At 35.8% G+C, this 12,601-nt stretch overlaps 1 protein-coding gene across 8 annotated transcripts in view; it reads left to right on the top strand.

Moving 5' to 3' along the window:
- The window catches only part of LOC116081896 (contactin-associated protein-like 3), a 183,287-nt gene that overhangs the window by 106,555 nt on the left and 64,131 nt on the right, over window positions 1–12,601 (top strand). For 7 of the 8 annotated variants that reach the window (XR_004115076.1, XM_031358625.1, XM_031358629.1 and 4 more), the window contains exons 5-8: window positions 4,267–4,470; window positions 5,172–5,356; window positions 6,071–6,217; window positions 10,874–11,135. Coding sequence is in view for 7 of the 8 variants with exons in the window: in XM_031358625.1 (XP_031214485.1) it covers window positions 4,267–4,470; window positions 5,172–5,356; window positions 6,071–6,217; window positions 10,874–11,135 (798 nt within the window). In the remaining variant the exon portion in view is untranslated. The remainder of the gene's footprint in view (window positions 1–4,266; window positions 4,471–5,171; window positions 5,357–6,070; window positions 6,218–10,873; window positions 11,136–12,601) is intronic. The other variant, XM_031358628.1, reaches the window with a different exon arrangement.

The raw sequence follows: 12,601 nt of genomic DNA, 5'->3' as shown, positions 1-12,601 counted from the left end.
AAATGAGGATTCTACTTGACCTTGCCCTGGGATAAGTCTCCCATTCTGTAAACTTCAATGCCCTACCCCCTTTATCATCTTTCTAACAATGCCAGAGGCAATTAGTCTGGATGGGTAACATTCTTTATGAAACTCCAAGCCAGGGTTTGGCTAAGATGTTGGAACATTGGTAAAGGTCAGAGAGCAATGTCCAATTTTGTTCAGCTACAGTAAATCATATCTTGGTGGGCACCCAGCATGCGAGACCTTCCATTGGCCACTACAAGGACAAATCTGGAAACACATCTGAATTAGGGGACACCATCCAGGAGGCTGGCTTCCTTTGAAGCTGTCCACCTCTGGTCCATGGCCAAACTTTTGGGCTTGTCACAAGACTTCATTGGAGTGGGTGTGGCAAACTACTAGCAAATTTTTAAATGAAAATAGATCATAAATTACTACTAATGAGTATTATTTTACCAGTAACAGCCAACTCAAAGTACCTTCTGCAGAAAAAGTCTCTAAATTATCCAATATTTTCTTATAATCATTGTTCAAGTACATTAATTTTATTTTTTTGACAGTATAATAAATCTTATGGTCTATCTTAATAGGAATGATTTTTTGAGTTTTAACTAAACACCCTGTTTTGTTTAAGAACATTGCTTACCATATTGCCTAGTCTCGATGTCTTTTTGCAGTTTTATCTAATTTTTTTTACATTCCATTAATATTAGTATGCTCACCAACATTTTCATTCACCTTACATGTTCTTATGGATTCTTGGCTTGGCAGAAACATTTTCTGGACATCCATTTTCAACTGGGGTTGGGGGTGGGATAGTAACCAGAATTGTGGCTTCCAATCTGCACAACAAAACAATTTTCTCTAGCTTCTAGGTGCCTTTGTGTACTTCATGCCTGACATTTCATGAAAGTTAGCATTTATCCACATCTCTATTCTAGTCTTTTCATCTTGTTTGTTAGCTCCCTCTGCTTTCTATACATGTCTACAAGTTTTCAGTAGTACTTATACTCTAGCCACACTAGAATCCTTCTTCTCATCTCAGAATTTCAAGAGTTCTACCCTGGCTCACCCAGTATTGAGCAACTTTCCTCCCTAGCCTGTGAACTCTTAAGAGTCAATGCCCAAAGGAGAATTGTTATCCTCCTCTATTTTCTAAACTACCACCCATTTCTATTGTATTCTGTTTCTCTCAACTCATTGACTCAAACTTGCTCCTACTTTTTAAATATGTATTGAATCTGTCCAGACAACAGAATCTAAGACATCTCTTAGTCTGAGTGAAGCTGCTTTAGCTACGGAAACACAGAAAATAACAACTCAAGGAAGCAGACTGTTTCTACTATGACTTTTCAGAGAGTTCATATCTTGTAAGATAATGAGGAATGTAACTCTTTTACACTCTTCAACCAAATGCCTTATTTGCACTAGTGTCATGCCATCCAAATGTCCATTTACACTAGTATCATACCGTAAGTACAGCAGAGTCATGTTTCAGGATCTCAGTCCTACTTTCTACAATGAGTTTCCCAATCCATCAAGTTCCATGTTCTATCTTTTTACTCAGCACCTGGTGTCTGGTGACTATCTGTTGCTTGGATGCAGACATAACAAGGACATTGGTGAGATTACTTCTAACATAGTTCTTCCCAAATACATGAATTCTGTCTGTGAAAAAGTTCTTTATCTTACAGGAATGAATATTTGAAAACCTTTAAACATATATGCTATTAGCTTTTTTTCTGATATTTTTTGGGAGAAGTACAGTAATATTATAAATGTCAAATATCACCTATAAACTCTCTGTCTTCTAACATGAGAAAATGAGATAGAGATACTTCTGAATATGATCTAGGTCAACAAGGATTTATTGGAGAAAGCCTGGGGAAGAAGATGGCCAGCAAACAAAGAGCTGTGTCAGTACAGATACTTGTAAATCTCAGCCTCATTAATCAGGTTAGGTATGACCATGGGATTTGAAAATTGATGATCTCTTACATAGCAAAAATAAAGTTTATTATTGTTCGTGTGTGTGTGTGTGTGTGTGTGTGTGTGTGAGAGAGAGAGAGAGAGAGAGAGAGAGAGAGAGAGAGGCAGAGACAAAACATAGGCAGAAAGAGAGTGCATATAGAAGCCATAGAAGCTATATAGAAGCCAGAGACTAACATTAAGACTTTGTGGCCAACAAACCTCAGGGATCCTCTTATCTGCCTCCCTAGTGATTGGATTGTTTTCATGTGTTGGGACACCTAGCTGGTTGCATAGGGTCTAGAATCCAAACTCAAGCACTTGTACTTATATGGCTATCTCTTCAGCCTAATATGTCATCATCTTGTCAAAATTATTTATCTAATAGTGATGCACTATTATTTCTTATATGTTTCTTGTGAAATATTTTAAGAAAAGCATTGTTGAATAGTATTACTATAGTGCTTTGGTACAAAATATATACTGTGGTAGATTATTTGTGTATGTTTATAATTGGTTATAGCTATAAACACTCTTCTTTGCACTTACAAGGGTTTTGAACTTCTAAATGTATGACTCTGGTGGATAAGTGAGGAAATGATTCACTCTTAGATGGCTTCTGATTCTTAGACTTCAAAGCTTGCTCCTTGGGTGAGATGATCACATCTGAGAGAAGATGTAAAAGTCAATTGTTGCTAACTCTTTCCCTATCCCAAACATGATTTTTGTTTGCTCAGCTACATGTAATCACGTGTTTACTTCACAGAACAGAGTTGAATATTATTTACTGTTAAGCTTGAGATTTTTATTTGTTAATTCAATTCAGTAGCATATACACAATGAGCTAAGAATATGTAGTTAAATTTTGAGATCTAAGCATTTTGAATAACAAATGGAAATCCAGTCATTACTAAAAGAACAAGTTTCAAGGCCATTGCTCAAAGATTCCATAAAAAAGCCTTTTGATTTTATTTTGTCTATTATATTTTGTCTGAAGAAAAGTATTCAATGACATCCTTATCATTGTATAAATGTAATATCCTTAGAAGATATTACATTGTTGCAAAGGAACAGTAGTTATGATGAAAATGAGACAAATTACACAAAGCAACAAGTTGAAATGACAAGGCATATTCAGGAATGAAACTTTTTGCTAAAAGTTGAAAAAGTAAAATAAAACCTCTAACACTTTCTGAAGACAAAGGAAAATAGAGATAGTGATGTTGCTAAGATATGAAAATCTTTGCTCAGTTGTTTCAGAGTTTCTCTTGGCTTATTACTGTCTCATAATCACAAATTATGCCATTTGAATTTTACAAGAATTTTGCATCTTAATCATGCATGCAAAATTAACTGTATAACATGGAGTGACTGCTTAGTTTACATGTACAGTGAAATGTATTCATTATGTGCTTGATATGCTAATTTTATAAAAGTACAGTAATCCAACATGAGAAAATTTGATTTCTAATTTTTCTAATAGTAGCTACATAAAATAAATTAATTACATGATGGATCCCATTTATTTGGCATATTTTGGATGTAATGGATAGCTATATACTACTGTTTTAAGTGGTACCTATATTTCACCTAGGTTGGAAGGCTCCACCTAGGGGGGGCTAGCCTGCTGTGGCAAAGCAAGGTCTGAATCAGGCTAGGGGGATGTGTCGGTGCACGTCTTTAATCCCAGCATTTGGGAGGCGGAGGCAGAAGGATTTCTGAGTTTGAGGCCAGCCTGGTCTACAGAGTGAGTTCCAGGACAGCCAGGGCTACACAGAAACCCTTTCTTGAAATACCCCCCCCCCACACACACACAAAATAGTAGATTTTTCTGGGTAAAATCAATTTTTTTATGTGTCCAATGTTCAATTTTCAGCTATTTCTCACAGATGTTATTTCTAAAACACTCTTGTTTTTTGAGGAACTGGAATGTTTTGACCTACATAGTTAAGTTGTAAGACACTGTCCAAAAGAAATGTCAGAATTACAGTTCTGATAGGCTGTAGCAGGAAGATCCAAAATGGTTCTCTTGACGTTGTGATCTTAATAAAGCACTGAATGGTCACTATATCAGGAACTTGTTGGCCTTTATTGGTAGTAGTTCTCCAGAGAGATAGAACTAGCATCTCTCTCTCCCTCTCTCTCTCTCTCTCTCTCTCTCTCTCTCTCTCTCTTTCTCTCTCTCTCTCTCTCTGTCTGTCTGTCTCTGTGTGTGTGTACTATAATATATCATGCCACATATTTTAATCTTTATCATGTTTATATACTACTGTTTGTCAATATCCTCTTTCCTAGAATCTGAGGTGGTTTATTTTGATGGACAAAGTTCTCTGCTCTACAAATTTGATAGCGGAGCCATGAGGCCAATAAGAGAGGTTATCTTTTTGAAATTTAAAGCCATGCAGAACAGCGGGATTATATTCCATGGCAAAGGACAACATGGGACTCACATTGTTTTGGAATTAATCAAAGGAAAGCTTGTGATTAATCTTAGTTCAGGTAAAAAGGACTTATAATTAGACAATCTGTTTAGATGCAAATACATCTGTTGATACTTGATCTTTTCAGCTAGGTAAGGGACCATATAATTTATCATTCAAGCCAGAATGCCTTTGAGATTTAAAGGAAATGCTACTATAATTATTCTGGAATGACAAATATAAAGTAAAAAATCACAGAGAAGTGTAAATGCAAGTTTAATAGAACTGCTAATAACTGCATATAGCATGTATGTAATATGCACAATAGAAGGTGCACAGAACCTCAGATAGTCTTCATGATGAGGTTTCAGCAATTCAAAGCATGAATGCCATAAGTAATAAAATAATAAATACTTAGGTTAGAGAGGTGACTTGGTTGTTAAGAATGTATACTGCTCTTTCAGATGTTCTAAGTTTGGTTTACCGCATCTATATCAGACAGCTTACAAGTACCTATAATTTCAGGGGAACCTACTTCCCCTTCTGGCCTCCAAGGGCATTCACACATATACATACCCCAACACAGATGCAAATATATGCACATAATTAAAGTTAAACAAATCACAAAGCATGTAGAGATTTTATGTTCAAGAGGAAGAGAAAATCAGATGGTGTCTTTACTTAGGATGGAAGGATGGATATAAATTAGAGTGCTGATTTTTCAGAAAGGAAGTGTGATTTTTAAAGGACTAACTCCATGTTTTGTTTTTCCTTTTTAAGGCGATGTAAACCTGCCCCCTGTTAGTTCTATCATGAACTTCACCCTGGGCAGCCTTCTGGATGACCGGCATTGGCACTCTGTGCTCATTGAGCTCCAAAGTGTGCATGTGAGCCTCACCCTGGACAAATACATCCATCATGTCCATGTGAACAAGGAATCCAGTTACTTGGATCTAAATTCTGAGGTTGTTAGACATTGTGTAATTTAGCTGAAAGTACAGAAACAACACATAAACAATCTCTTAGCTTTTAAAAGGGTTTAACTTTTTGTGCAGTTTTCTCCAATATGTATCTAAATCACACTGCCAAATAACATGAATCTCTCCAGTTCTTCACAAGACAGTGTTAAAAGGGTCATAACACACCAGGAAAACTGTGCTATCTATTAGGCACAAATGGTTTTGCTGTGTAATATTTTCAGAAGACCCAGTCCTATAGTATAAGAACTTTGATTATGATTTGATTTGAGAGTATTCAGTGTAGTGACCATATTTTATGGATCTCAGGATAAACCTTACATTTTAAAAATTATTAATTAAAGCTAGATGAGGTGTTGCAATCTGTAATCCAAAGCCTTGGGGAACAGGCTGCATATCTCTGCAAGTTCAAAGCCAGCCCAATCTACACAGTGAACTCCTAAGAAACTAAGTTCACCAAGCAGCAATTATTTTCTAGGTGGGAAAAGGTCACTTCCTTTAAGTTTACATGCAAATGTTATCAGAAATTAGGCTGTCAAACACATCATGATAACAGGATACTTCATGTAAAACAAGCAAACAAGAAAATCTATGGTGAAACAAATAGATGCGTAAGGGCAATATCTGTTCAACAAAAATGGTTAAAAAGATCATCACAAAATCACTAAACAATGTTATTTATTTCCTGGTTTTCTTTCTAAGATCAGCTTTGGAGAAATTCTGATGCCTGGAGGGCATTTCCTGACGTTCCCACATAAAAATTTTCATGGATGTTTAGAAAATATTTATTATAACGGAGTCGATATTATTAAGTTAGCCAAGAAGCATGAATCACAAATCCTAATTAAGGTAAGAGATTATAAAAGGGAAGAAGAGCAAAGGAGTTATTATACATTTTTGCACTTAAGAATTGTTCCTAGCTGGGGAGATTGCTCTATGGGTAAAGTCTGCTATGCAAGCATGAGGATCAGAGTTCAGACTACTAGCACCTAGGTAAAAGTTGAATGTGGTGGTTCATGCTTATCTAGCATGGGGGCATGAAGACAAGTCGATTCAGGAGCTCACTGCCCAGGGGGCTAGTCAAAACAGCTATATCCAGGTTCAGTCACAGATCCTGGCTCAAAAAGTAAGGTGGAAATGTGATTGAGGAAGAAATTATAACACTGGCCTCTGGCATCCACATACACTCCAGGTGAGTACACCCATACATACATGTACAGAGACAGAGAGTGTGTGTGTTATAGTTAGAAATTCTGTTGCTTGTAATGAAACACCATGACTAAAAGGTTTATTTGGCTTACACTTCATTATCAAAGAAAGTCAGGTAGGAGCCTGGAGGCAGAAGCTGATGTAGAGGCCATATATATATATATATATATATATATATATATATATATATATTACAAATATATACACATAACTAAATGAAATGGAACTTTAACCAGGGAGAAAGACAGAAAATTAATTAAGAGAATATTTGCTTGATGAAACTCAATTGTTTCATTTTAATATGAATTAAAATATCCTATTTTTGCAATGTAGATCAGAATCCACATGTCTTATGAGTTTGGGGAATTTTTATTCTCAGGAGCCCAATTATTTTGCAATGAAAATCCCTAATCTACTAGTAATGCTTCCACATACTAAGTTAACAAACTTCTCTACATAATTTAAATTTTAAAAATATCTGAGTTTCAAATTATAGGTAAGGCTCTTCCTTAGTCTCCACAAATATTAAAACCACACTGTGTTTCTTAAGTGCTTTATTTCCTGTTACATACTACTATGTGTTGGTATATGGGTTATAGGTCAAAACTCTGAATATGTCTCTGACTGTAGGTCAACAGGCCATAAGATAAATATATCATTTGGGAGAGTCTATGATAAGAGTTAGAATAACCATGGATCCCATGAAACTTCCAATGAGAATGGGGAAAACAAATAAAAAGATAATCCTGAAACTTGATATGAATACTACTAGCAACGTATTGAGATAACCCAAATGACAAACACCATTGAGAAGTGTGAAAGGTTATACATTAGGAGAAACTGAGTAAATAACAAAACAAGGAAAGAATAGGCATCAGAGACAGTAGGTACATGGGCCAAGATTAAAAGTAACCAAAGAGCCAGCAAGATGGCTCCGCTGATAAAACTCATGTTACACAAGCATGAGTTTGATCCTGAGACCCATATAATAAGAGTGAGCTAACTCCTTCAGGGTGTTCCCTGACTTCTACACACATGCCACTATGGCATGTTTGCCCACATATACACACACAAATAAATAATAAAATAACTAAATAAAAATTTAAAAGTAAATAAAGAGGCTGGTAGATATCTTAGTAACAATGTTTGCCACAGAGGTATGAGGACAAGTCTAGGTAACTTAGTAAGATTTTGGTTCAGTTAAAGAACCATATTTTCAAAAAGTTCACTAAAGAACAATTAAGAGAGTGTTGACCTCTGGCCTCTATATATGCAACAATACTATAAACTTGATAGGTGATAGATGATAGATAGATAGATGGATAGATAGATAGATGATAGATGATGATGATAGATGATAGATAGATGGATAGATAGGTAGATGATAGATAGATGATATATGATAGATGATAGAAGAGAGAAGGATGATAAATATAAAGTTGATAGCTGTGGATAGATGAGACAGGGAAAGAGAGAGAGATAGTAGATAGAAAGATTACATATAGAGAATGATAAATATAGATGTGAAAACAGTAAAGAGGTATAGACAGATGGTAGGTAGATAGATAGATAGATAGATAGATAGATAGATAGATAGATAGAGAGGGAAGAGATAAATGTATCTCTCATCTATCCAAAGTTCCTGTCCCGGAGAAACTGAAATATAAAGTGTTTCCTGAATGAAGGGAGAAAGAAGACAAGAAGTTAGTGATGTTAGCTTCCCTGGAAATACTGTTCTCAGAAACTACCCAAATGAAACATTTGGCCAATGGGAATCCATGTCAAGATTCCTCATGCAACACTTGGTGATTCTGAATCCATTTTTTTTTTTTTTATTTTCCAATCTTTGGTTAAAAGAAGGACCCCTCCTATACCTCACATCTCTATCCTATCCTAAAGTATTTTCACCAAAGGAAACAGGCTGGGAAAAGGGGGAAATAAGCGCCATCTCCATAAAAATGTTTTATTATTCTGAATTACTGATGGATTGATTGATAATGGTATTGATTGTAGATAATCAAGAGAACTACAATTATCTTAATGTTTTATCAGTTCTTAATATCACTGAGAAAATAGTGATTTACTAAATACATTGTATATAGAAGTATGAGTTTTACATGAAAACAGACAAAAAGGGAATTCTTTCCAAGTTGCACAAGAGACTATAAATTCTAGGTATAAGAACTCTAGTCTGAGAATTATACAATCTCGTGTATTTATTATGAAAACAGAATGACAGTTACTTCAATATTTAAAAGGAAAACATTTCACAATTTGGCAAAATGAGTTGCTAGAATTGATTTATTCAATGAGTTATCATTCATCCAATGATCATGTTTGTTATAGCAGAGAGCTATCCAGCTGAACAATGAGACTAACATACCACAATTGTGTGTCCACTACAACTAAGATCCACTGAATGAGAACAAGATCCATGGTTCTATGAAGTCAAAGAAAAATAAGTTGGCAGATCCTGGATTTGGCAGAATGCAATTTATTGGGAGACATGTTGACAGAAACATAGTGATGGGTTGGGGGAGACTCAAGTGAAACAAGTCAGAAAGAATGGATCATATACTGGTTAGAACAGAGTGATCTTATCCTTGTTGGGTTTATCTTATTAGTTTTAATGTAGTATCAAAGAAACAGGCACACTCTGGCCATCAATGTTGTGCTGTACAGCTCTGTACATAGTTGTATGGACAACTGTAATAGCTCTGTATATGTATAGCCAGCTGGGCGTTACTCAGGGTTACTCTGGACACATCATAACTGTTACAACTCAAAATGGATGCAGTCATCTCAAACTCAATTCATACAGTCAAGATACTTGCAACTTATTTAAAAGATTAAAAATTAAGTGTCAAATGATTAAATTTATACCATGGAAAAATACCTTTCTTTTAATCTTTTCACATTTAATTCATTATAGCAAATGTTTTCTTACAATAAATTTTTCATAACAGAATTTAAAGTATACTATATTTACTCTCTCTCTCTCTCTCTCTGTGTGTGTGTGTATGTGTGAATGTGTGTGTGTGTGTGTGTGTGTGTGTGTGTAACTTGAAAGAATTGATTCTCTTTCCCCATGTCCCAGAGATTGAACTCAGGTAACTGTGCTTTTTAATACATGCCTTTAATCACTGAGCCATCTCACCATCCCACAACAGGATTAAAAATCCCAAAAAACTAAGAATGAATTTTCTTATAGTTATGCATATGAAAATTTATAATAATTATAATATACACTAAGCAGTATTTTAAAATGAAATCCCACCTAATATTAGTCACTGAAGCACATTAGGACAAAATGTTTTCTATAGAATTCTGTCTTTAAAAGGATTTTAAGTTTTGGATCTTACCTTTATCTTGAAGAGGCAGAAAATTAATGCAACCATGTCCCAATATACCTCTGGAGAGTAGGATTTCGTTGGTCTGGTAGAGGATTTAAGCTATCTGCTGGTAGCTCAGCTGTTCAGCAGGGTTGAACCACTATCCTAACCCTAGCTTATCTATCTTATATTAATATGCTTTTCTCTAAATTCATATTTAATTTATTTGTAGAAACAATTCAAAGACCCCACTGAGAATCAGAACAGCCAAAGATTTTTATTCTGAAACTGAAATTCATAGTATGAGTAAATACCAAAGTAGTATACTTTGTGTTCCACCTAAAATTAAAACCAAGGGCAAATATACAAGAAAAACAAAAATGTGGCCCATGCTCCCTAGATACCAATAGATGCTCAAAAGCTACTGTGTTAGAATCGGCATGTGGTTGGATAGGAATAGAGTAGAAGAAAGCAGAGATCCCAGGAAGGTCCCAGTGCATGTGTAAATCATCAGAAAAATTCCAACTACTAAAAAAATGTAACAGAAATTTTCAGTAAGTGTTGCTAAGGATTTAATGAGCCCTTTAATTAGTGGCAGGCCCAATAAAGCAGTGCAGCTGGTATAGAACAGATTCTGGGGAATACAACTTAAAGAACAAATGCTTCTTAGAAGGATAGTCTGAATGAGATGCCCTGTTCCTTGTTAGAGCCTCAAGCCTAGCAGAGAGACTGGGGAAAAAATAAACAACAAAACAAATTCTTGCTGAATTAGCACATACTGAATGCCTTTGCAATCCTGACAATTAGAAAGTGAAGAATTTCACCTCCCCCCCACACACACCCTCAAAAAAAGGTTGGGATAGAAGAATCTATGTACATCTTCACCAACTCTATCTTTGGCAAAATATCTAAGGCAAAATCACTACTACAAGACTCTTTACCTGTGCTTTTGTTTTATTTATAGGGAAATGTGTCCTTCACATGCCTACAACCACAGGCAATTCCGGTGACTTTTCTGAGTTCTGGGAGTTACCTGGCTTTGCCAGGCAGTTTAAGGGATGATAAAATGTCCCTCGCTTTTCAGCTTCGAACCTGGAACAAGGCAGGACATGTGTTTTATAGCCAACTGGGGAGTGGTTCAGGAAGTTTGGTCCTGTTTCTTAAGAATGGAAAACTCACCCTGAGCATCTCTGAGGCTGGTCAATCCTTGAAGAACATCACAACAGGTAATGTGTGTCCTTAAACCTCACAGTCAAGAGAACTTAGAGTCATTCTGTAGGATCAGCGAAGGATGGAATAAGATATTTCTTTTTGAAGACATGGGTTTGATTTCTTCTCTTCAGACTATTCAAGACTATTTATATGTGTGATATGCAGCCAATAGTGATCTTTGGATCCATAACTTCAGATACAAAAATAAAAAATGCACATTTCTGCAGATAAAATCCCAACATACCTAAAGATGTATGTAATATACTTAGGCTCTGTTTTCTGTCTAACCCAACCTCCATCAGGGGGAACTTCATACACTAGGCAAAACAGACACACCCACTTTTTCTTCTTGCTTCTTAAGTTCTTCCCTTGTTTTGTTTATTTTTATTTTGCTGGGGAGATATTCTGTAACACAGTAAATGATGGGTAGCCATCACTTTGTCCTGAAAGATGCCAACAAAGTATAAAAGGATTTGTTCTTTTACTGACTGGTGTTTGATTCATTTCCTCAGTCAGGACTCAGAGTCCTCTAGTGGAACAGAACCAATATATGTATGTATTTATAAAAAGAAATTTATTGGGATGACTGAAATGATAGAAGGCTAGATGATCCAAAAATGCCTTATGTACCCTGGAGAAGCAGAAACCAGGTAGCTCTTCTGTGTAGGAAACTGAAAGCGTCCACAATCCCTGACATAGGGCACAGAAGCTTCCGGGAGGGTGGCTGACACTGAGTGAAAGGGGACAGAATCAGGAGGCTGTTGTGGAAGGGCACAGACAGCAAGAAGCAGAACCATTCATTCAGCAAGAATGGAATTCAAACATGTGGACCAGCTTCCTCGATTTCAGCTTTTGTTTACTTTCAACTCACTAATTACGTCACCCACATTCACAGGGTCTCCCACCAGTGTCTTACATGTCAGTCCTCTCCAGAAATGACCCCAAAGACATACCAAGAGGTTCATGTCACCATTTATAGGCATCTCTCAAGCTGGTTAAGTTGACAACTGTTGTAGGTTTTTTTCTTGTTGTATTTTTGATGCCATATAGTACTGAGCAAGTATTTTCTGCAGTTCTGGTTTGCACAGTAACTATAATTAAAACTAACAAAATATCTTGAAACAACTAATACTTTGCTTTAGTTCATAGCTTTGTGAGGGTGATATTTTGCCTCTGAATGTAAAATACTGTAGTTCTTGGGGAAAGATCATATGAAAACAAGTTTAAAATAGTATCTATGCCATAAACCATGTTTTAATTCACTTAATAATTTCTAATTTAAATGTTTATGAATTCTACTGAATCTGATTTTCTTTAGTATGAATTATAAGACTGGATTGGAGAAATGGCTCAGCAGTAAAGAGCTCTTCCTATTTCTCTAGAGGACTTAAGTTTGTCTCTCAATATTCATGAGAAAGGGTTTATAATTGCCAGTAACTCTAGCCTCCGGCCTTTACAACCCGCACAACCACAACCACAC

This window comes from Mastomys coucha, unplaced genomic scaffold (genome assembly GCF_008632895.1).
Source record: "Mastomys coucha isolate ucsf_1 unplaced genomic scaffold, UCSF_Mcou_1 pScaffold7, whole genome shotgun sequence".
NCBI classification, from domain to species: Eukaryota; Metazoa; Chordata; class Mammalia; order Rodentia; family Muridae; genus Mastomys; species Mastomys coucha.
This window is presented reverse-complemented; position numbering and strand designations above follow the sequence as displayed.